Below are 26,311 nucleotides of genomic sequence, written 5' to 3' on the forward strand. Positions count from 1 at the left end.
GTTAAAATGTCTATTTTCTGTTTGTGTAAAAAAAATTTACATTAGTATACTATAGAACATGTTCTAGTAAAATTCAAAAAATGAAAAAAGCTTGAATTCGAAAAAAAATTTTTATCATTGTTCACAATTTTGGCCTATTTATTCAAATTTACACTTTAATTACTCAAAAAACGTAAGATTTCATGTAATGTTGATATACCATTTTTTACCATTAAAAACTCAACCCACCCACTTCCCGAACTCGGCTCGTCCGTAATTTATTTTTCCTTTAATTTTCATCATATTCACCTCCTTTTCCAATGGGTTTCATTCTACTATGATTTTTTTTGGTTTCAAAAATTATCGACCCTGGTCTAAGCCGTTTTTGATCAATTTCAACTTTACTAAAATCGGTATATGACAAGTACAGTTATTTTTGGTCCAAAAAAATTAATTCCAAAAACTAATCTGGAGAGTCACCAAATAACGCTCCATACCAAGTTTGACATTAATCGGTCTATACGTTTAGGCTGTAGCTTCGTTTACAGACAGACTGACAGTCGGGGTCTTCCGGGACCCACTTTTTTGGCATTCTCTATCATCGTAATGTCTCAACTTTTTTTTTGTACGAATGCATAACTTGATATGAAGTACCTATATCGCAAGTAAAAACACTAACCCCCTTATTAATCTATTGCATATTAATCTATTGCATAGATTTTAACGCAGGCCTGGGATGGGGTGCTAGCCAAAAAATATAGTAACGAAAAATGAAACGAAAATTTATTACGCCGCACACATGGATAGTTCACTAAACGTGTATGGTATGTGTGTACATGGTACGAATGTACAATTGTACGAAGCTTGCATGTATCGAGACGAACGAGAGCAAGCAAGCGCTGTTTGTGTGAATGGTTTCTTTCTTTTGTTTTGGTTTCTCTTCCCATTCTTCTGTTTCTTGTTCAACTTGTTGTGATTTGTGAACGAGTAAAGCGTTGCGTTGCGATTGTAGAGAAAAGAGAAAAAGTATTCTTGTGTTTTCTTATTTTTTGGTCTGGAGAAGTTTATGACATGAGATTGTGTGTATGCATGTTTTCAAATGTGACCTTGTTGTTGTAGGTGTATGAATTGATAGGTAGATACAAAATCAGATCATTGGTTTTGTGTAGGGTAGGTAAACAAATTATAATTGCATAATAGGCCAGTCATTATGTCGGAAAAAACGGCTTAGAAATGCAAAATGACCGAGAAAGCTAAATTTTGGATATGTTGTAGAGGATGCTTAAAAAAGCTTAACTTGAAGTTTTCGACCAAGATTTCCTATGAGCTTTTTCCGCCATTTTGAAAAAAAGGATAAAATTGGTTTTTTGACAATAACTCGGCTATCTGACGAGATGCGAAAATTTTACAAGAAGCTTTTTTGTAGCTTTTAACGAGTTCTACAATTCATGCATACACATTTTTTGTGTATCATGAACCGTTTTCGAGATATCGATTAAAAAAGTCAAAAATTTAGGACATGCAATTTGTTTTTTGACATAATCTATTTTTGGGTGATGAATATCGAAAAAATTATTAACATAAAATTTGTAGCCCACATTCAGACCTACTATGTCGTATTTTTATATTTTTTTTTGGACAAAAATTATGACTTCCAGCCGGCCGCAAAGTCGTTTAGGCCGCGCCCACCGCCAAGCAAGCCGCCCGTTCGGTTGTAAAAAAACAATCATTCATGTTTTTTTTTAATGTTTATATTATTATATCAGTAACACATACATACAAATGTATGTATTTATTTAATAAATAATGAGAAGAAGATGGTAATGGTTTTTTTGTAACCGCAATTTTATTAACCAAAATTTTGTAAATACAGTATACGGTATACCGGCTTTTTGTGCATTTTGTAATTTGCTTCAATCTCAATATTATTTAGTTCATCAAAATTGCAATTAGATCAGTGCCAATAATTTTTGAAAATAAAAAAATTATTAGCAGCATTTAGGATAAATGGTATATGAAAGCGGAAAAATAAATTGCCCACAAACTAATTGGTGGAAAGGGGACGGGTGAATGCCTTGTTCGATTTCACTAGTCAATAAGTTTTTTTTTTTATAGAAATCAAAGTATACATCACAAAAATAGTGTATTGAACGTTCAAAATTCAATATCTCAACAACTTTGCACGTTAGAGCTATTCTAATGCTAGATTGAATTTAAGAAGGTCAAAGGCCATTAGAAATGTATAATTTGGTTTCTATGGAAAATTATTTCTCGCCAATATTATGTCATTTACAGAAAAATCGATCTTAAAACTCGTTTTTTTTTTCAATTTTTCTCAATATTTTCTAAATCAAAAGTATATTTTTTCCATACAATCTTAAATAAAAGGTTTTAATATAAGTAACTACATTCCAAGCTTTTCAAAAATCAAAAACTTTTTGGATTGACAAATAGGCTATTTTATCAAATTAAATTCGTCAAAAATCAAAAAATTAACTTTTTGCTCAAAAAACATTTAAAATACATAGAAAACATAACAAAGTAATTTTTAACCAAGATTTGTTAAAATCAAACCATTTTGGTAAAAGATAAAAATAAAAAATAAAAAAATCGTATTTTTTGCATTTTTTCAATATTTTTGAGATTATATAAATAAAATGGTTTTAGTAAAAGTTATGACACTTTTATTACCCACAACGTTTGCATTTAACTTTTGTTGATAGGAGGTCTACTTTTGACAGAAATCGTAAAAAACCAAGATTTTCGACACCAACACTTTTTCGCCCACCCACCCTTTTCCACCAATCAGTTTGTGGGCAATTTATTTTTCCGCTTTCATATACCAGTTATCCTAAATTTTCCAACCACCCATATGCTGCTAATAATTTTTTTATTTTCAAAAATTATTGGCACTGATCTAATTACAATTTTGATGAACTAAATAATGTAGAGATTGAAGCAAATTACAAAATGCACAATCAACGCAAAAAGCCGGTATACTGTATTTACAAAATTTTGGTTAATAAAATAGAGGTTACAAAAAAACTATTACCATCTTCTTCTCATTATTTATTAAATAAATACATACATTTGTATGTATGTGTTACTGATATAATAATATAAACATTAAAAAAAAACATGAATGATTGTTTTTTTACAACCGAACGGGCGGCTTGCTTGGCGGTGGGCGCGGCCTAAACGACTTTGCGGCCGGCTGGAAGTCATAATTTTTGTCAAAAAAAAAATATAAAAATACGACATAGTAGGTCTGAATGTGGGCTACAAATTTTATGTTAATAATTTTTTCGATATTCATCACCCAAAAATAGATTATGTCAAAAAACAAATTGCATGTCCTAAATTTTTGACTTTTTTAATCGATATCTCGAAAACGGTTCATGTTACACAAAAAATGTGTATGCATGAATTGTAGAACTCGTTAAAAGCTACAAAAAAGCTTCTTGTAAAATTTTCGCTTCTCGTCAGATAGCCGAGTTATTGTCAAAAAACCAATTTTATCCTTTTTTTCAAAATGGCGGAAAAAGCTCATAGGAAATCTTGGTCGAAAACTTCAAGTTAAGCTTTTTTAAGCATCCTCTACAACATATCCAAAATTTAGCTTTCTCGGTCATTTTGCATTTCCAAATGTATATAATGACTGGCCTATAAGTTGACAAAAAATGCAAAGCAATAGCTTAACCGCGGCAGTCCTCGAGTGCCACAAGTCTTTTTTATAAACTTTGTATAACTTTATACAACTGTTTAAATTTGGAAAATGTGATCAAAAACCATGTTTATTGTTGTCTTATAGCTGTCAAACTTATACAAAAGAGTAGATTGTCTTTACCGCGAATAATATGATTATTATTTTTATTAAATAAAGCATATTTCCAACAATTTGAAAAAAGTTATGTAGTGTATAAGTAGACAAAAATCTAATAAATACGACTGTAAGAAGATAAAAACTTGTAATATACAACACAGAGGAAATGAAAACGAAAACCAACGATCTCCATAGCTGTGTACTTCAGATTTTGAATGATATCGTAGAAGTAAAAACAAAAATCGAAGAAATAGATGTCATACGACAAATTGGTATAAAAGGAGACAAACCCAGACCTTTAATTAAAATCGGACTCACAACCCTAATAAAGGAAAAACAAAATAAAATTAAAACCTTACAATATACCTACATATGTACAAAAGGGTGGTCCTTATTTGGGACATGTTGGACATCCGGTTGGAAATACTGAGAAAAATGTTCGCTATTTTTTTTTAGATACTTATCTCCCGGATTCAATGTGAAATTTTCATGTAAAACGTTATTTTTTTAGATTTTTTTTTTTTTCTAAATTTATATTGGGTTTTCAGGATTTTTTGTTTTATTTTTTTTTTTTAATTCGGAGTCTTATGACCATGAGCCCTATTCTGCTAAGTTTAAGTATTTTAAAAAAACTATAATCCTTAGTTTAATTCAATCTCATTCCAAAATAGAATTTAAAAAAAATAAAATTTTTAGTCTGACCAAGCAACAAACACAAAACAAATAGATCGTATTAAAACAATAAATTTAAAAATTATAAGGTCGAATATTTTAAGCCTTGTTTTTTTAACTAGATAATAAAATTTATTTTATTCAATTATCTTTACAAATGTAAAAGTTATCCACCAATTTATAAACCCAGTCTTTATTTTCTGCATCGCAGACTTACGAATTTTGCAGACCACCACGTACTCTTAATGTCGTCCTCGTTTATATTTAAATATATGAATGCGTTCTTATTATAATTTTATTATTATTTCATCGGCATTAAATGTATGAACTTTAATTTGCTCAGTTCCAGTTGGATTGGACACTCTCAGATTGAAATAAATGCAACCTATGTAAAACTCTTTTAAATTGTCATTTTTTTAATCTTCTCAATTTGTTTGTCGTTTCCTTTGTTAAACTTTTTCACAAGGGAAAATAAAATAATAAAAATTGGATTTTTATAATATAGAACGCAACAAACTTCTTGTGGATGAAAAAGTGAATATTTTGTTTAAAGTCGTTCGATTAGCTGTTAATATTAATGACAAACTATGTTACCGAAGTTACCAATACCAATTTTCGAATTTCGGATAATTATTCCCCCCAGAATATGCCTGACAAATTTTCTATTATATATGGGGATGCCCGCCGCCTTCAATAGGTTTTAACTTTTCTATTAAATAGTAAGAGGTCTCGTATGAGTTGCGTATTGACGATACGATTCTAAGGATGTACATTCTTTCTAGTTTTGAGATAACTTTTTGGCCTCTACTTACTACACCCTTATTTTTAACCTTCCTTTCGTTATATTTCTTATTGCCTAATACAAATTAAATGATTTTTTATTTCAAAATTTAATACACAAAATCAGAGAAAAGTTTTTCAGCTTAAAATTAAATCTAAAGCATGGTGTTTTATTATGTATAATTTCTGTACAAAAATACAAAATTGCCACTCCAGTCTAAAAGGATGGAAATCTACCCCCCCCCCCCATATGATTTAGGCTAGTCGCGCACTTGCAACTTTTAGTTTCTTATCTGTTTGGTTTTAAAAATGAAAACATGACACTGCGAACGCATGCAGAAACTATTTAGTCGTAGATTTGATCAACAAAATGATTTATGTTTTTTCACAAACTGGACGCTTGAACCAAATTAGTTTGTTAGTTTGTGTCACACAAAATCGTATGTATCATCGCGGATTTTCAATTTATGAGAAAGAAAAATTATAGATGTTGTGTATGAGTTGGTTTATTTCGTTGATTGCATGCATCTGTTAAACTGGATGAACTAGAATACTTCCAAACGTCAATCCTTTATGAGTCAGATTGGGCACGTTCAGGAAATATTAGGGACTAGATATTTAGGCAACGTCATTTTCTGAACGGAAATAAAGGTAAATTGACTAAATTTGTTTGGGTGTTTCATTATTGTCAAATATCGAAATTTACTTAAGATTTTTACAGATCGCATGGGGGCAGACACCAAATTTTACTATTCTTTAACAAATAAATAACATTAATTAAAACCGATAAAGCACTTTTTACTCGTTTTTCAAACAAATTGATTTAATTTTGCTAACGTAATTCATTAATTAAAAATAATCAGCTGTCATCTTGATAATAAAAACTTTCCTAAATGTTTAGCCAAAATTTTCTTGCCTAACTTTCCAGTCAGCTTTCCAATAAAATTACCTAAATTGGAAGGATTTTTTTTGACAGTTGACCAATTAGAGAGCGAAAAATTACCTAAATATTTAGGCCCTAACGTTTCTGAACCTGCCCATTGTTTCGGCCTAGGTGAAATTAAATTTTCGATTGGTTTCACTCAAAGATTCACTCATTCTGAAATCCAATTAAACAGTTTGAATCGCTTCCACTCAATGCTGAAATATTTTATCTGTATTAGTGAATAATGAAATAATTTTTCTTAGCTCTTCTGCTACGAAATTTAATCATTTAAATTTTAGTGATTTTGAGTGAATTCCGTTTTGAAATCAAGAAGAGAATCTGATAATCTTTCTGTCTGTCAAATTCGTACGAATAAAACACTTTCACAGGGCTTGTGAATGATTGCGGACGCTTCCGGCGAACCAATCGAAAACGACATAAGTTCAAAATGAAAATTTTCTTCAGAATTAAAACAATGATCTTAATTTGTGGCTTATTTTTTTTAATAATTTCTAATACTACATTTATAAGTTGACAATTATAATTAATATTAATTCTTTATAACGTAATTTTTTTAATATTTTCAGATATCAACCGACACGAACATTTAATTAAAAACGCACATATATAACGAAATATTGATCGTTTTTAAAATTTAGAAAGTAATACGAAAAAGATGACTACGGACATATCGATTGTTCGTTGGGACCCTAGTCAGGGCCCAGGTTCAGAATATATAGACGAATATGAATACGATGGTGGGAATTCTAGTTCGCGTTTGTTTGAACGTTCCCGTATCAAAGCACTTGCCGTGGAACGTGAAACAGTGCAAAAGAAGACTTTTACCAAATGGGTCAATTCACATTTGTGTCGAGTAAATTGCAGAATAGCTGATCTGTATGTAGATATGCGTGATGGCAAGAACCTTATTAAACTGCTAGAGGTACTTTCTGGTGAAAGACTGCCAAAACCTACAAAGGGCAAAATGCGTATTCACTGCTTGGAAAATGTAGACAAAGCATTGCAGTTTTTGAGAGATCAGAGAGTTCATTTAGAAAATATTGGCTCACACGATATTGTTGATGGCAATGCGTCATTAAATTTAGGTTTAATTTGGACAATTATTTTGAGATTCCAGGTAATTTAATTTTTTAAATATTTATATTAATGTTGAAAATCATACAGCCCAATTATAATTGATACTGAATTTGATGGTCGATAATATCTATCAACTACTTGACGAATCGATATTTTGAGTATCTGGTAATTTAAAACCATTGGAATGAGGTTTTTTTTATCTCGTTGATGTTGACGTTGCTTTGTTTTGAAATTATGTTTTGTGGCTGAGAAGAAAAAAAATTTGTGCGAAAATGAAAGTTTTTTTTTAAAAGAAAGTTGTAGTTTTTTGGACTTTCAATAAACATAAAAATCGAATTCATTTCGTTCGATATTAATTTTATATAAATTCTATATTTAATTTTTGAGATATTTGCGTTTTTTCACATTTTGGGTGTCTGTAGGCTCATACTTATTTTTGAGTTTTGCATTTTACATTTTCCAGAAAAACATTTCATTAAGTATTACTTTAAAATGTGTTGTGGACTGGCTGACTCTGTCTACAATTATATGGCGAGAAAACTCTAGCCACTATCAAGTCTAGTGTATCTCTCTCTCTCAATGTTTCAGAAATGATATTAAATATTTCAATTCGTTTTTTCGACTTTTATAAAAGAAAATTCAGAGAAATTAATGAATATTTTAATAGACACCTTATTACGATTGTCAATAAAAAAAAAAATAAATTTCGATCGATTATTTAATTTGCAAAAAAAAAAATAAAGAATGATGCCAACCAATGATTTGAAAGGCAATGGAAAAATTCCATTAAAAAATGAAAAGTTTTCCCCCAAATTAGACTTTAAAACACCAAATTTGAGTATCTATCAAGTCTCTTTAAATTTTGCAAACCAATCTGACGCCATGGCTACATTCTATAAAGAAAGTTATAATTTTTGAATGTATCATAAACGAACTTATATCATCTAGAAAGCATGAGCTTTCTCAAGTGTTAGTCCACTACCAATAACCACATTTAATTCTTGTCCTAGTTTATTTTACAGAGGAATAATAAAACTTTAATTTAGTATTAGAATTTTCAAAAAAACAGATGGGTGCAATTTCGACCAATCAATCTTGATAATTTTTCATTAATATACCATGGCGTCAGGTGTAGATGCATAAATCGCAATTTTTATATATGTATGTTTGTGCATACATATATACATAAAAAAAAAAAACAATTTTAGATAATTAAAGATCCAAGAAGAAATAATTAACAATTCCTGAAATAAGCGAACTAAAAGAAGAAACTGAAACTAACAATTCGATAACGAGGTTTTCAATAACAACAACAATATGTTCCACATATTCCACTACAGGAACTGATCGACATAAGATCTGGAGATATGTATATGTAGGTAAAAGCTCCGACTAGCCATCGAACCGAAAGCATCGTTCGTAGTCTCTTGTGTGTGTTTTTTATTTTGTGCTGCTTTGCACAAACCGGTATCTCTCGTTATACCACATTTCTCTTATCGAATAACAATTATTTTCGTTTTGTCTTTTGCTTGAAAAGAAAAAATACACGTGTGAGTGTTATCTTACTTCTTTAAAATGCATGGGCCCGCGGGGCTAGGTGGATCCCGTTACAGGCATTTGCCGCTTGATGTGAATTCATCCTTTTCCCAACCCAATAAAAAACATAAATCCAATATAACCCCAACTCCTTTATATACTTACCCCGAACTCAATCCCAAAATAATCTTCCTGAATGTTTGTCTCTTACCAAAATGTCAGAGGTCTTTGCACAAAAACCCCATCTGTCTATCTTAATTCTTCAACACTTCCCTATGACATTTTTGCACTCACGGAAACCAATCTTCTACCTAGCATTAACGATAATGAACACTTCAGCCCTGACTTCAATGTTTTTAGAGCGGATGGATCTTTAGACAATGATTTATCCTTTGGTCGTGGTGTTCTGTAAGCAATTCATAATCGCTTCGACTCATCACTCCTTAAAATCTCTGATTCCCCTTCTTTTAAGTTCGTTTACGTCAAATCAAAAATTGGCAAATTTAACCTCTACGCAGTTTGCTGTTATATCCGGCCTTGTCAGCCTATTGAATCATACCAGCTTGCAGTTGATGATCTTGACTCCATCTTCGATGTCACCGACTCGTCGGATGTAATCTTAGTTTTAAAAGACTTCAATTTTCCATATCTACAATGGATTCCCTCTGATGATGAATCTCACTTTTTGACTTCAAATGCCACAACGGATAAGGAAATCCTATTCACCGATTGCCTTTCTGACTTAGGACTTTTTCAATTAAGTGGAATCAAAAACAATTTAAGGCGGCAACTCGACCTCGTCTTCTCCTCAGATGTAGATAACTGCATACTTTCTGCAAGCGATCACCTTCTTTCGACTCTAGATTCGTACCACCCTCCTCTATTTCTTACCTTTTCCTATAACTCCTCCCTAACTGTCATTCCATCTGAATTCCCAAATGTCTTCAATTTTCGTAAAGCAAACTTTTTGAAACCAAATGACTTACTACATGCTGCCAACTTTAGTAGTATCCTTGAAAGCCGCGATATTAATTCTTCTCTCTTTCAATTCTATTCAATTGTATAAGCCAATCGGTACCAACTGCCCCTCAAAAAAACATTTCCTCTAGTCCTCTGTGGTACAACAATAGAACAACAATAGAAAGAAATAGAAGAATAAACTCTTCTCGAATTTCCAGTGCTTGAACTCTTTGTTTTCTGAGTTATGTAACTCTCTATATAATGATTACCTTTCAAAAATTCAATCCAACATACTATCCGATCCTAAAAGCTTCTTCCATTTCATTAACGCAAAAAAGAAATCGGATAGCTACACTTACTTATTTGAACACAAGCTCTGATGATCCCAAAATAAATATTAATCTAGCTATTAGCGCAATTCTTTAGCCAGTCTTTTTCTAATAATTTCTCACAACCGGACTTAGATTATTTTTCATATTTAGCCACTTGCACTCAAACGTCATTCCATTGTTATTCCCTCTTCCGTTGTTCTTGAAAAGATAAACAAGCTCAAAGTTAAATATACTGGAGGTCCTGATGGTTTACCTTCAATAATTTTAAAAAAATGCTCTGCAAACCTACTAGAACCCTTAACTGCTCTTAAGGGTGACCTTCTTAAGGGTGACCTTCCCTTCTCCCGATCCATAAAAAAGGTCCCAAAAAAGAAATCTCTAACAACCGCCCCATCGCTAAACTATCATGCATCCCCAAGCTTTTTGAAAGCATAGTCTATGACACAATGCTCTTCCATTGTAAGCAAATTTTCTTCCCTAATCAACACGGTTTTCTAACTGGTAGATCAACTACCACAAACGTAGTTGATTTTGTTTCCAGTTCAATTTGTGCCATGGAGGCTGGCAAAGAAATAGATGTAATTGCAACTGACCTAAGCAAAGCCTTTGATAAAATCTCACATACCCTTATTCTCTTCAAACTAAAGTCACTTGGTTTTCAACCTTCTTTTATTGCATGGATCGAATCGTATTTAAATGGACGTCAGCATAATGTCCTTTTTAGAGGTTCAGAATCAATCCCAATTCTTGTAACATCTGGCGTTCCGCAAGGTAGCCATCTCGGCCCTCTGATTTTCATATTAACAATCAATGATGTTGATTGTGTCATAAAAGATTCTTCAATCTCAGTGTACGCTGACGATAAGAAAATATATAGATGTATCTCCTCCCTTAATGATGCCCTCCTTCTTCGTGACCTAGACCGATTTTCTACATGGTGTCAGAAAAACTTCCTTGAGCTTAATGTGAGCAAATGTCAAGCAATAACGTGTTGACGTAAACGCTCATCACTTCTCCCTCGTACCTACTTTATTAATAATGAGCCGGTCACACAAGTGGATTCTTTACGGGATCTCGGAGTAATATGTGACAAGGAACTTAATTTTAGATCCCACATCAATAATTCTGTAAATAGAGCAAACTCCGCACTCGGTTTTGTTAAACGTTGGTCCAAAGAATTCTCCGACCCTAATGTCACAAAAACCCTTTATCTAACATTTGTCAGACCTCTTCTTGAATATGCTAGCCAGGTATGGTCCCCATTTTATGCATCTTATTCTTTTCGTAGATTTCTTCGATTTGCTCTCCGTGGTCTTCCCTGGCCTGATAGATTTAACGTCCCACCTTATGTTGATCGTTTAAAACTCATAAATTTACAACCCCTTGATATACGCCGTAAAGTTGCTGACATTGTTTTCATCCATCAATTTTTAACTGGTAATATCGATTGCCCTGCTCTTTTGCAAAAAGAAAAATCTCAGATCTGTTTATCTTTTTGTTCTTGACTATCACCGTACAAATTATGGATTTAACGAACTAATGAATCGCATGCTACGTGCTACTAATAGCGTGGATAACTCTTTTGTTTTCCACCCCTCCAAACATTCTCTAAAAACCTCTCTCTACAATATTTTCTTAACACCAGAACCATCCTAATTTGTCAACCCTAAAATTTTTCTTAGTTCTTAAGTATTTTTATCATCTAGTTTTAAGTTTTTTTTTTGTAAACAAACGTTGTAAGTTTCCATGCTTGTATTAAGCTAATAAATAAATAAAGGAACTTCCAACTTCAACAAACACAAAAAAACCCAAATTTATAGTGATCTCTCCCAAATCAATTGAAAAGCCCATATCGTCCCTCAATACCTTCCTATTAAAAAAATCAATTTACAATATACCCAAAGAATATGATCAAATTTCTCAATTGCGTGACGGCAACCTTCTTGTCTTAGTAAAAACAGAAAAAGTTGCGGAAACATTCCTTAAAGTTGCAATCTTGCTAAAACTTGTCCAGTAGTAGTTGTAAAATTGCATGACAAACTAAACGAGTCAAAGGGCATTGCCTATGCCCCTTGTTTGATCAACACCCCAAGAGATGTAATACTTGAAGAAATGGAATGTCAAGGAGTTAAAGATGTTTATAAATTTACCAAAAACGTGGATGGCAAGCAAAGAGAAACCGGTTTAATTCTCTTTAGATTTAACCTCTAATACACCCCGAAATCAGTTGACATTGGCTTTTTTAAAGCAAAAGTCACTGAATACATACCAAATCCAATGCGTTGTCGTAGTTGTCATCTTCTCGGTCGCACGAGTAAACGGTGTACTGGTGAAGCAAAATGCTATATTTGCAGTCTCCCTCCTCACACTCCTCAAACTTGCACTAAAACTATATGTGCAAATTGCTCACAAGCTCACTCATCTTCTTCTTAGACTTGTCCTTCTTATAAAGAAGCCAAAGATATCCTAACAATAAAAACCCACAAAAAATGCACAATGGCTGAAGCTAAGAAAATTCATAGAGAACAAAATAACATCACCGCTTTTTTCTCATCCTCATCAGAGTTATTTTCCGAAAAAAAAACAAAGCAAAATGCGGATGATTCAGCAGCACAAATTCTTAATTAAGAAAATGAACAAAACTCTCCTAAATCTAATCAAACTAACACAGAAAATTCAACTTTAAACTCTAAAAGCACCAAAACGAACAGTACAAATTCCACAATTCAAAACCTTCCTATAAATATATCTCAAAACACCATTATATCCACCACTTCGAATGATTATCATCCAACTTCTCCCAAATTAAACAATCACAAGAAACGAGATCTAAATTTAACTCAAGAATCAAAAATATCCGCCCCAACTCCTTTATCTGAATTTTCCAAAATTTCAGAAACAAACTCAAACAACTCTATGACCACAGCCCTATTCATCTGAAAAATCCAAAACCCACTCATCTAATAAACAATCTCAATCCCCTTTTTCAAAAGTAACTCAATCTTTGCTTGAAAAAAATAACTTCTACGTAGCCTCGTTAAAACATAAAATAAAGAGGTTTTTTAGAAAAAAGTAGTTTTGGTTTTTTGTTAAATTCTCGAAAATGACAAGATGTTTTTGAATCCGGTTTTCTGTTTAAAAATAAATAAGAGCATCGTATTTTAAAAACTAAACTAGTACTTAATTACATAAAATTTTAAATTTTTTTTTCAAAAGTTAAAAAATTAATTTTTCAAAAACTGTGCGAAAAAATGACTTTGTTTGAAATTTTTATAAAAGACTAGGGTTTTGGCTTTACAAAAAGATATAGCACGTTGTAGTAAGTTGATTTTTAATAATACAGCCACACAAAAAAAAATAAAAGTGCTGACCTGGGGTGGCGACTAGGTTTTTAAAATAGTTTTTGGGTCGCTGAAACCGAATCCGAAGTCCTTTTTGCTCCATCACGTCAGGTTTTCGAGATAACCTCAAGAAATGTCATTAAAAATTTTTTTTTTTCTCTGATCTGGATGTGCGAATATGTTAATCATATAGTTTTTGGATCGCTGAATCCAGATTGGAAGTCAATTTCGCCCTATCACGTCAGGTTTCTGAGACATCCTCAAAAAAATGTCGAAACCAAGAAAAAAAAGGTTTTTACTTGGGTTGCGTTTAGGTTTTTCATATAATTTTTGGGTCGCTTAAACCGAATCTGAAGTCTATTTTTCCGTATCACGTCAGGTTTTTGAGATATCCTAAAAAAATGTCAGAAAAGAACTTTTTTTAGTTTTGACATTTTTTGAGGATATTTCAAAAACCTGACGTGATACGGCAAAATAGATTTCAGATTCGGTTTCAGCGACCCAAAAACTATATGAAAAGCCTAGTAGTAACCCCAGATAAGAACTTTTGTTTTTTTAATTTTGATTTTTTTGAGGATATCTCAGAAACCTGACGTGATAGGGCGAAATTGACTTCGAACCTGGATTCAGCGATCCAAAAACTATATGATTAACATATTCGCACATCCAGATCAAAAAAAAATTTGACATTGACATTTTTTGAGGTTATCTCGAAAACCCGACGTTATGGAGCAAAACGGACCTCGAATTCGGTTTCAGCGACCCAAAAACTATAAGAAAAACCTAGTCGCAACCCCAGGTCAGAACTTTTATTTTTTTGTTTGGCTGTGTAATCTTTTTTCCAAATTAAGTCAATTTTTTTTTAAATTGCCAATATATATACTCAAGAATCATCCCTCAAAATCTTCTTATCTCACCGGGACACCCTGTATAAATAAAGTTGGTATGAAATTTTGCTGAAATTATTAATCTACACGTACACTCCAAATTTCAGAAAAAAATTAAATGTAAAATTTAAACTTTCTTCATCAAAAGATAGAAACTATTAAAAAGTAACAACTGATTGTTTTTTTTTCATAAAACCGTTAGGTCACTTTAGAGTAAATTCTACTTTTCTAAAATTGGTATAATATAATATAGCTAAGATATTTATTTTAATGTAGAAATACTTGTTTTCGGTTCTTTTTTTAGAATTTAAAAATATCAATTGAATCACCAATTGGAGGAAGAGAATAAATCCATATCACCTTATTGTTGGCAAAACGCAAATAACTGCATAACTTCTTTATTTGACTGTTCTAAGAATGTGGTTAGGCTTGTCTCACGTTAGTCTCAAAATTTGAAAATTGACACTTTTCAAACAACAAACAACAAAATAAAAATTTATCAGTAGGAAGAAGGAAATAAAGCCGGGATTTGTTTCTTTCTTTAAACTATTGTTTACTTTTTAAATCACTTGCATTTCTATTAGAAATACGGTTTTTGTTTCTTTCTTCGGCCTAACCAATGCGATGGTTCACGTATAGAGACGACATTTGCATCAAAATGTAATTTTAGGAATATTTAGGACTTATTGCTCCTTTTAATTTGTAATTCAATTCGGCTTTTGAGTTGAAGAAGAAGAGACCGGAAAAAAAACAAGAGCTAAATACAGGAAGATTTATCTAAAAAAAAACTTGTGGGACTATATTCTACGTTTCCCGACCTAATGTTTGTTTTTATCCATCATCTTATTGGAAGTTTTTCAATGAAGTTATAAAATGACTAAATTCTGGTAATTTTTGCTTTCCTCTGCTAGATACTTATCAATTATTTAATATTTTTTTAATAGATAACTAAGAAATACATAAATTATTCACATTTTTGTTTGGCCAAAAATGTTGATTTAAAACTGGAAAAGTTTGGTTGATTGTGAATCCGTCCGTGTTTTGAAACATCAATGAATCCGCAAATGTGTTCGAATACGGAATTTCGAACAGCGAAAAGTCCACTGAATAAAATGGTCCTTTTTTATACTTTTTTCAGGAGATCGCCATCAATAAAGTTTACCCATTCTTAAGCTTTATACAAAAAATAATTTCGTTCAATTTTAAATAAATACATATACAAAATTGAAAAATAGCTTTTTTTCTCACTGAGATTTTGTAACAAAAAATGTATACATTTCATTAAGTTTTTAATTAAATTGGGAATCTTAAAAGCAAACATTTTAAATAATCCAAGTTGTTTGACAAACTTTGTAATTCTGTGCTTCACTTGAGAAAAAAAGTTGAACAATAAATTTAAATTTAATCGTCAGTTTTAAAACGGAATAAGTCTACTTTTTTCGAAATTGACTTTTTGATGCAAATGTTATCTTAAAAAAAAAAATTCCATACTAAAACAGTGCAAAAAAAAACATGAAAAAAGTCAAGAAAAGCGATTTTTTATTTTTTTTTTCTTCCTTTTTTAAAGTTCTAGTGACCTCAACTAGAACTTTAAAATTGAATTATATTCAATTGCTCCACTTAAAATGAAAATAATTTTAATAATTTTTTATTATTTTTGTTATTTTTTCTTCGTTATAATATTTTTTTCGGGCTGAGATAGTAAATGCATTGCTCTACATAAAAACAGAAGATTAAATTTCGTTGAAAACGCTGGGCTCAAATTTTTTTTGACGTGATAACGTCTTATAAATCGATGAACCATGGCAGCAACCACAAGAAAGTGACGCCATTTTCTAACGTTACACTCTCGCACTTTCGCAATGCGGCAAAAAATTTCAATTAAAAATTAAAAATAAACTGTTAGAGATACAAAAATCTTCTATAGCTTATTTGAAAGATAATAAGAAAAAGCTTAATCCAAATGAAGGATTTTTAAAAATTCCGTCATTTAATAGGGTAAACAGGTGTTAAACGGAAAGATGAAATTTGGGCTAAAATCTAAACGCGAAGTTGTAGAGAATTGATTTTTTCGCTATAGATAGATGAGATTAATTTAAGAACAACTGCATTTGAGAAAAAATTCTAAAAAAAATTGAAACTAAGCTATAACGTTTTGTTTGAACGTTGTACACGTGTTGGGGCTATGACAAAATGATGATTTTGGGTAAAGGAATTTTTTTTTGAAATTCTAAAGATGCTAGGTGAAAGATAAGGGAAAAAAAAATTAGGCGTCTGATACGGATTTTTTTCCAACACTCTGTGTTTCGAAATATGAATTTTTGAAAAACACCTTGTTTTTTAGGTATTTTTGGGTAATTTTTGATTTTTAGCTTTTTTTGGAGGGTTCAACAAATCTCAAACTTATAGGACATGTAGGTTTTGGCCTTATGTATACATGTGCATGTGACTGAATAACGGAAGAAACAAGTTTTTAAAAAAACACGTTTTTTGAGCGTTTTTAACCGATTTTCATCGTTTTTTATTTTTATCTTTTTTTCTTTAATAGATACAGGAATAAAGTATATGAAGTAATGATAGACCATGACTACGACTATATATGTGCGAAGTTTCAATCATTTTCGTATACAAAATTTTGAGATTACGATAAAATAAAATTTTAAAATTCAACAGGTTATAACTTTTGACCAAGAGCAGATAAAAATTTTGTTAAACTTTTATGAGCATCCTGATACAATTACCTTTCATTTGGTATATCACACATAACGCTAGACTAACTACAAGCTACACAATGTTAAATCAAAAAACTTGCTAAAAACCTCAAAACACCAGTGGAGATCTGTTGCCCCCCGAACAGCCACCAGTGTGGGAAGTACCGTAATCTCAGTTTGGAATTTCGACATGGTTGACTTTAAAAAACTCTTACTCCTTTTGTAGGCATCTCAGGAATATGATTTAAGCGTCATATGAAAGGTGAAACAATAAGCTTTCCATAACATAATTTTTTTTTATAGGTTGTTATTGAAAAAAATTGATAAAATAGCGTGAGGACATAAAAGTAAATGTTTTTTTTTTGCTTTTTTTAATGAAATTTGATCGAGTTCAAAAAATTCTAGCTCTTTTTGTAGATGTCTCATAGACCTTTTAGCTTTTTCTTGTAAGTATGATTGTTTGAAAAAAGTAAACGCTTCAATTGACTCATTTTAAACAAAAGCACACAAACTGTTTTCTGATGACGTTATCACGTAAAATCATCGTCCGTAAATCGGCTTTACAGACAACCTCTTTTTTCATTAAAAATTAACCGAAGAATGACCATTCGAACCTACATATCTTTATTTTCTCGTTTTTTGTTTTACTCAAGTAAAAAACAGACCACAACAAAAATCTTTTTTTATCTGAAGGTCAAACATCTGAAAACAGTAAGATATAGAAACTGTTCAGTGTTTTTACCGTTTTCCCTATAATTTTCAAAGTTGGTACTGTCGATGTCTTCTTTCAAATTCATCGAATATGCTCTCTTTTGTTGTATTCTCAGACTTTCTAGTGTAAATCTCGTACTGCTCTTTCGTTCTTTGCCCAAGATCTTTACGTTTTCGATGTCTGCAGCATGTTCCGTTTCCAATATATGTGCTCAAGTCTGAGATAAATTTTCTTAGTGTTTGCACCAGCATTTACTTCAAAACTTGCTCATTTGGTATTCATAAGCTAAAATAAAATAAAACCTTTAGGTTTTCTTACAGTAACGAGTAGCTGAAGTGGGCCAAACGCAAGAGCAAATGTTCACTTGAGTGACGACTCAATGTTCTTAATCTATGAGGGTTTTCCTTAAGGTTACATCTGATATGATTGTTTTGAGTGTGTTTGTTCGTATATTTTACAATTGTTATCATTACAGTTAATTTATTTTTTTTATTATTGAAAAATTTGAAAAAAAAATTGAAACCCTCATTTCTTGAAATTTTCAACATATCTTTTATATTTCTAATTGTGTTCTTTTATCATTTTAAGTAAATTCCCACTTTTTTTATCCTTAGATTCAAGATATTACAATCGAGGAGGTGGATAACAAGGAAACAAAATCTGCTAAGGATGCTCTTCTTCTTTGGTGTCAAATGAAAACTGCAGGTTATCACAATGTCAATGTTCGCAACTTCACAACTTCCTGGCGTGATGGTCTTGCCTTTAATGCAATAATTCATAAACATCGGCCAGATCTGGTTCAATTTGAAAAACTCTCTAAATCTAATCCAATTCATAATTTAAATAACGCCTTTAATGTGGCCGAAGACAAGCTTGGTTTGGCCAAGTTACTCGACGCCGAAGATGTGTTTGTGGAGCACCCAGACGAGAAATCAATCATCACTTATGTTGTCACTTACTACCATTATTTCAGTAAACTCAAGCAAGAGACAGTGCAAGGTAAACGCATTGGTAAGGTTGTTGGAATCGCGATGGAAAACGATAAAATGATAAGTGACTACGAAGGATTTACAAGTGATCTTTTAAAATGGATTGAAACAACTATAATTTCCTTAAGTGGACGCGAATTTGAAAACTCTCTAACTGGTGTCCAGGGTCAGCTTTCGCAATTTTCCAATTACCGCACAGTCGAAAAACCACCTAAGTTTGTAGAGAAAGGCAATTTGGAGGTTTTGCTATTTACACTTCAGTCTAAAATGAGAGCCAACAACCAAAAGCCTTATATTCCAAAAGAAGGTAAAATGATTTCCGATATTAACAAAGCTTGGGAACGTTTGGAAAAGGCTGAACATGAGCGCGAATTGGCTCTCCGTGAGGAACTTATTCGGCAGGAAAAATTGGAGCAGCTAGCAGCGCGATTTGATCGCAAGGCATCAATGCGTGAAACATGGTTGTCAGAAAACCAAAGACTAGTTAGCCAAGATAACTTTGGCTTTGATTTGGCAGCAGTAGAAGCGGCAGCTAAGAAACATGAGGCTATTGAGACAGATATATTTGCGTATGAAGAGCGTGTTCAAGCAGTTGTAGCAGTTTGCGATGAACTTGAAACTGAGAAATACCACGATATAAAGCGTATTTTGTTGAGAAAGGAAAATGTTATGCGTTTGTGGAACTACTTGCTAGAGTTATTGCGAGCTCGTCGTATGCGCTTGGAGATATCCTTGCAGTTACAACAAAACTTCCAGGAGATGCTTTACATCTTAGACAATATGGAGGAGATCAAACAGCTTTTGCTTACTGATGATTATGGCAAGCATTTGATGGGTGTAGAGGATCTTTTGCAGAAGCATTCTTTGGTGGAAGCAGACATTAATGTTTTAGGTGAACGAGTAAAAGTAGTTGTGCAGAACTCCCAGAAATTCCTTAGTGATGATCCTGATTCATATAAACCATGTGATCCTGAGATTATAGTGAGTCGTGTTCAACAGCTTGAAGACGCTTACGCCGAGCTAGTACGTTTAGCTGTAGAGAGGCGTAGTCGCTTGGAGGAGAGCCGTAAATTATGGCAATTCTATTGGGATACTGCAGATGAAGAGAATTGGATTAAGGAAAAGGAACAGATTGTAAGTGCCGATGAGATTGGGCATGATTTGACAACAGTAAATCTGCTTTTAAGCAAACATAAGGCTCTGGAATCAGAAATCACTTCTCACGACAATCAATTGCAAAATGTAGCTAAGGTTGGGGCTGAACTCATAACTGAGGGTCACTTTGGAGCAGATCGTATCAAGGATCGTCTAAAGGAGATCCTCTCGAAATGGGATCATCTTCTTGATCTTACCAAGTATCGACGCCAGAGGTTAGAAGATGCTGTTGAATATTTCCAATTGTTTGCCGATGCAGATGATATTGATAACTGCATGTTGGACACTCTGCGACTTGTGTCCAGTGAAGACGTTGGCCGTGATGAGGCAAATGTGCAATCTTTGTTGAAAAAACACAAAATAGTAGCTGACGAACTTGCGAGCTACGAAGAAGCAATACAAGCATTGCACAAGAATGCAGACAAGCTGACTCTTAATTCACCGGAAAAAGATAAAGTAGATGAGCGTACTAAAGCTATCGATTCTAGGTTTGCTGAATTATCAGAACTGGCCAAGTTGAGAAAGCAGCGTCTCCTTGATGCCCTTAGTTTGTACAAACTGATGTCAGAAGCCGATGGAGTTGAACAATGGATAAACGAAAAAACGAAGATGCTGGACACAATGACTCCTGGCAAAGACATTGAGGATGTTGAAATCATGAAGCATCGTTATGATGGATTCGATAAGGAAATGAATGCAAATGCTTCTAGAGTTGCTGTTGTCAATCAGTTAGCAAGACAGTTGTTACACGTTGAACATCCTAACTCAAATGAAATACTTGCTCGCCAGAATCACCTTAACCAAGAATGGTCGAGCTTGAGGGAAAAAGCTGAGGCAAAGAGAGATGATCTTAAGTCTGCTCATGGGGTACAAACATTCTACATTGAATGTCGTGAAACTATATCATGGATCGAGGATAAACAAAGAATCCTTACGGAGACCGATTCATTGCAAATGGATTTGACCGGAGTAATGACTTTGCAACGTCGTCTTAGTGGAATGGAACGAGACTTAGCTGCAATTCAGGCTAAGCTTACTAGTTTAAGCAAGGAGGCTGATGCAATTGAAGCTGAACATCCAGAAGAAGCTAAAATAATACGCGAACGTATTGCACAGATCCAACTTATATGGGAACAGCTTACACAAATGCTTAAAGATCGTGACTCTAAACTGGAAGAAGCCGGAGACTTACATCGTTTCTTGCGTGATTTAGATCACTTCCAGACTTGGTTGACAAAGACCCAAACAGACGTTGCCTCTGAAGATACTCCTGCATCTCTTCCAGAAGCTGAAAAACTTTTGAACCAACATCAATCGATCCGGGAAGAAATTGATAACTATACAGAGGATTACAAAAATATGATGGAATATGGAGAAAGGTTAACATCAGAACCAGGTACCACAGAAGATCCACAATACATGTTTTTGAGGGAGCGTCTAAACGCATTGAAAGAAGGATGGGAAGAACTTCATCAAATGTGGGAAAATCGTCAAGTTTTGCTGTCGCAAAGCTTGGATCAACAGTTATTCAATAGAGATGCTCGTCAAACCGAAGTCCTTCTAAGCCAACAGGAACATTTCTTAAGTAAGGACGATACTCCAGTGAACTTAGAACAAGCTGAGAACCAACTTAAGCGTCATGAAGCCTTCCTAACCACAATGGATGCTAACGATGACAAAATTAATACACTTATCCAGGTTTCAGAAACCCTTGTGGAGAAGGAGCACTTTGATTCCGATAAGATTCATAAGAGAGCCGAAGTAATTGGAGACAGGCGTGACGGCAATCGTGTTCGAGCTATCGAACAGCATGAAAAACTCAGAAATCAGGTTAAACTTCATGAATTTCTTCAAGACTTGGAAGAACTCAACGAATGGGTGCAGGAAAAGTATGTTACGTCTCAAGATGAAACTTATCGCAGTGCAAAAACAATTCATTCCAAATGGACTCGCCATCAAGCATTTGAAGCTGAAATAGCTGCCAATAAAGAACGTCTATTTGAAGCGGAAAAAGCAGCTAAAGACTTGATGGAAGAGAAACCAGAATTCAAGGAAGTTATTTCACCAAAACTCAAAGAGCTTTCCAAACAATTCCAAGACCTTGAGACACACACTAAAGAAAAGGGAGCTATGTTATTTGATGCCAACCGTGAGGTTCTCGTTCAGCAGACATGCGATGATATTGATTCATACATTACTGATTTAGAGAAACAGATTGTCAATGCTGACACCGGTAACGATTTGACTTCTGTGAACATTCTCATGCAGAAACAACAAGTTATTCAGACCCAAATGGCTGTCAAAGCACGCCAAGTTGAAGAGATCGATAAACAAACTGAATATCTTCAAAAGACTGTTCCAGACGAGAAATTCGAACCGATTATTACCAAGAAAACTGCTGTATTGGAAAGGTTTGAGCGTATCAAAGCACCACTAGTTGAGCGGCAGATTCAATTAGAAAAGAAAAAGGAAGCCTTTCAGTTTTGCCGCGATGTCGAGGATGAAAAACTTTGGATTGATGAAAAGCTACCGGTTGCAAATTCAAAGGACTATGGAAATTCATTATTTAATGTTCATGTCCTCAAAAAAAAGAACCAGTCTCTAGCTACCGAAATTGATAACCATGAGCCAAGGATAATGGCCATTTGCACAAATGGCCGAAAACTTATCGATGAGGGTCATGAAGATGCTGATAAATTCGAAAACCTCATTAAGGAACTTACTCAAAAGTGGCAGGAGCTAAAGGACTCTATTGACAATCGCCGTAAGCAATTGGATCAGTCTGAACATGTGCAACAATATTTCTTCGATGCTCAAGAGGCTGAATCGTGGATGAGCGAACAAGAATTATATATGATGGTTGAAGATCGCGGTAAAGATGAAATTAGTGCTCAGAACCTTATGAAAAAGCATGAAAATCTTGAACAATCAGTAGAAGACTACGCTAATACAATTCGTCAACTGGGAGAGGTCGCTCGTCAATTGACGGCCGATGATATTCCATTTGGAGATAGTGTCGCTGTAAAGCAGTCTCAATTGGATAAACTGTACGCCGGTCTCAAGGACCTCGCTGGTGAAAGGCGTGCAAGATTGAATGAAGCACTTCAACTATTCATGTTGAATCGTGAAGTTGATGATTTGGAGCAATGGATTACGGATCGTGAAGTTGTAGCTGGATCCTCCGAATTAGGACAAGACTACGATCATGTCACCCTCTTGTCAGAACGCTTTAAGGAATTTGCAAGAGACACCGAATCTGTAGGAGGAGAGCGAGTTGCAAAAGCAAATGGCATCGCTGATGACCTCATCAAAGCAGGTCATTCTGATGCGGCCACAATTGCGGAATGGAAAGATAGTCTAAATGAGTCATGGCAAGATCTTTTAGAACTGATTGAAACCCGCACACAGATGTTGTCTGCTTCTAGGGAGTTGCATAAATTCTTCCATGATTGCAAGGACGTTCTGAGTCGAATTGTTGAAAAACAGCATGGAGTATCAGATGAGCTTGGGCGTGATGCAGGGTCTGTATCAGCTCTACAACGAAAACATCACAACTTCATGCAAGATCTTATGACACTTTACACTCAAGTGCAGCAAATTCAAGAAGAATCAGCTAAACTTCAAGACTCATATGCTGGCGACAAGGCTAAGGAAATAACAAACCGAGAGCAAGAGGTTCTACAAGCTTGGTCAAATCTTCAAGCTATGTGCGACGCTAGAAAAATGAAATTAGCAGATACTGGTGATCTGTTCCGGTTTTTCAATATGATTCGAATTTTAATGATTTGGATGGAAGATGTCGTGAGACAGATGAATACATCAGAAAAACCACGAGACGTGTCAGGCGTTGAATTGCTAATGAACAACCACCAAAGTTTGAAAGCAGAGATAGATACAAGGGAAGATAATTTTTCGGCTTGTTTATCTCTGGGTAAAGAGCTGCTGTCTAGAAATCACTACGCATCGGCTGATATTAAGGATCGTCTATTGCAGTTGACCAATAGCCGAAATGCCTTACTTAACCGATGGGAAGAACGCTGGGAAAATCTGCAATTGAGTAAGTATAAACAAAAACAATAAACTCATTTGTATTGTTTATTTAAAATCTGTTCAATTAAGCCTTAAACACACATTGATTTGATATCATACTCGTACATTGGTGAAAAAAAAACAAGAACTAATACAAAGAGAGTCGTTACTTTTAGTTGTAAGGCATGTCAATGGAAATTATTTTCCAAGAATTTTCTTGAGAAGTACATGTTATAAAATTTAAATTTGTAAAATAACACTGTGTTACAAAATAAAAATCATGTCAATTACTTTAGAAAATGACCTAGCAGAGGTTGTAGGTATTACTGAGTACATCATATTTCGGCACTTGAAATTTTTCGTAGACCCTCAAAATTTCAAGTTGTCAAAATTTCAAGTTATCGTCAAAACCTTTTTACAATTTTTTCAGATTTCAACGATTTTTTAATCAGCCATTTTTCGGTCAATTTCAGATTTTTTTACAGTTCAAAACAGAGGAGTACTTGTTCTTTTTGAAAAGATTTTTTTATTATGCTCAAGCACCAAATTGGGTGTAGATTTTATTTGCTGAATCTCAAAATACAACATTTTTAAGCTTCATTTTGTGTTTTGAAAAAAATTTTTATGAACAGTTTTATTGTTCTATTTATGCTGAATAAAAAAAGTTTTAATTCCTCAAAATTAGTTAGACATTTTGGAAGTTGTGATTTTTTTACTCGAGAAAGAAATTTCAATTTTTGGGATTCAGCATAAATAGAACAATAAAACTGAAAAATAAATTTCCTAAACACAAAATGTAGCTTAAGGGGTAATAACACCTTGTAAACCACGAAATCGAGCGTCATTTTCATCAGCGTATAAAACAAAGAAGAAATATTATTTTCTTTTGGTGTTTGCTTAGTTTAATTAAGTATATAAATAGGTAACAGAATAAGCTAATGTTAAATTTTTTAATGATGTGAAATTTTTTAAATTACGGTGTAGTTCAGTGTGATAGTAAAATCCTGTGCTCTCATCGGGCGACCAACTAACTCCCACAGTTTTGAACCGACTGGGCTGAAATTTTGTGTGGAGCTTAAAAATACTATTCTCTAGTGAAGTACGTAGGATTTTTTTGAAATATCAATTTTTAAAGAAATGACATAAGTTTGAAAAAATTATTTCATTCCAAAAACAAAATTCGTTGAAAAAAAGACAATAAAATAGTTAAATTTTAATATTTTATTACTTCACTAGAGAATAGTATTTTTAAGCTCCACACAAAATTTCAGCCCAGTCGGTTAAAAACTGTAGGAGTTAGTTGGTCGCCCGATGAGAGCACAGGATTTTACTATCACACTGAACTACACCGTTATTTACAAAATTTCACATCATTAAAAAATTTAACATTAGCTTATTCTGTTTATATTGTTTCATTTAGTAATTTCTTTGTTCCTTTATTTCTCAAGTTCTTTCTTACATTCTTTCTTTAGGTTATAGAATCTTAGACTGCCAAGTCATCTTCTTGCAATCCCTTCATTCCACATTATTATATGAATACAAAGTTATCCAGTGTGGTGAATATAAGAAGGCATTGCCAGATGACCGGACAGGCTTAACAATTATTCTTACATGCTATACAATTTTATTTAAATTTTTATTTTAAATAATTAAATAAAATAAAAGATTACAAATTCAAGTAAGTTCTTACATATATACTTAATTAAACTAAGCAAACACCAACAGAAAATAATATTTCCTCTTTGTTTTATACGCTGATGAAAATGACGCTCGATTTCGTGGTTTACAAGGTGTTATTACCCCTTAAAACGGTCTCCGTACTCTAAAAAAAATCTTTTCAAAAAGAACAAGTACTCTTCTGTTCAGAACTATAAGAAAATCTGAAACTGACCTAAAAATGGCTGAGTAAAAAATCGTTGAAATCTGAAAACATTGAAAAACGGTTTTTTGACGATAACTTTTTTTGAAAATAACTGCTAGGTCATTTCCAAAGTAATTGACATGATTTTTATTTTGTAACACGGTGTAATTAAGCTATTCAAGTCATTTCTTTAATGTTGTGAGCCATATTAAAATGCAAAATAACGATATAATTTTCCGATTTTCTCACGATAAAAAAAAATAAAAATCCCATACAGATACTGTTTTCTGTATCTGAAAATTTTAGTTCTATCTTGGAACAAATTAATTTTGTTTTCTCTTTTCATCATTCGTGATAGTAGAATTTCCCACCATAGGACCTTCCCTCATCGTTACACCAGTTGAGAATTATATTTTCTTAAAGCTACTGTCTAAACAAACAATTTTGCTTAGCGACATTCTGTCAAGGCCACGCTTTTAAATTAATTTTTTGAGTTTTTTCCGACTCCACCACCCTGCTTA

At 33.1% G+C, this 26,311-nt stretch overlaps 1 protein-coding gene across 5 annotated transcripts in view; it reads left to right on the forward strand.

Moving 5' to 3' along the window:
- The window catches only part of LOC129909900 (spectrin beta chain), a 103,823-nt gene that overhangs the window by 26,666 nt on the left and 50,846 nt on the right, over positions 1–26,311 (forward strand). For all 5 annotated transcript variants that reach the window (XM_055987053.1, XM_055987049.1, XM_055987050.1 and 2 more), the window contains exons 2-3: positions 6,767–7,317; positions 18,371–23,957. In XM_055987053.1, the coding sequence (XP_055843028.1) occupies positions 6,856–7,317; positions 18,371–23,957 (6,049 nt within the window). In that variant the 5' untranslated portion in view covers positions 6,767–6,855. The remainder of the gene's footprint in view (positions 1–6,766; positions 7,318–18,370; positions 23,958–26,311) is intronic.

Source organism: Episyrphus balteatus, chromosome 2 (assembly GCF_945859705.1).
Source record: "Episyrphus balteatus chromosome 2, idEpiBalt1.1, whole genome shotgun sequence".
Taxonomy (NCBI): Eukaryota; Metazoa; Arthropoda; class Insecta; order Diptera; family Syrphidae; genus Episyrphus; species Episyrphus balteatus.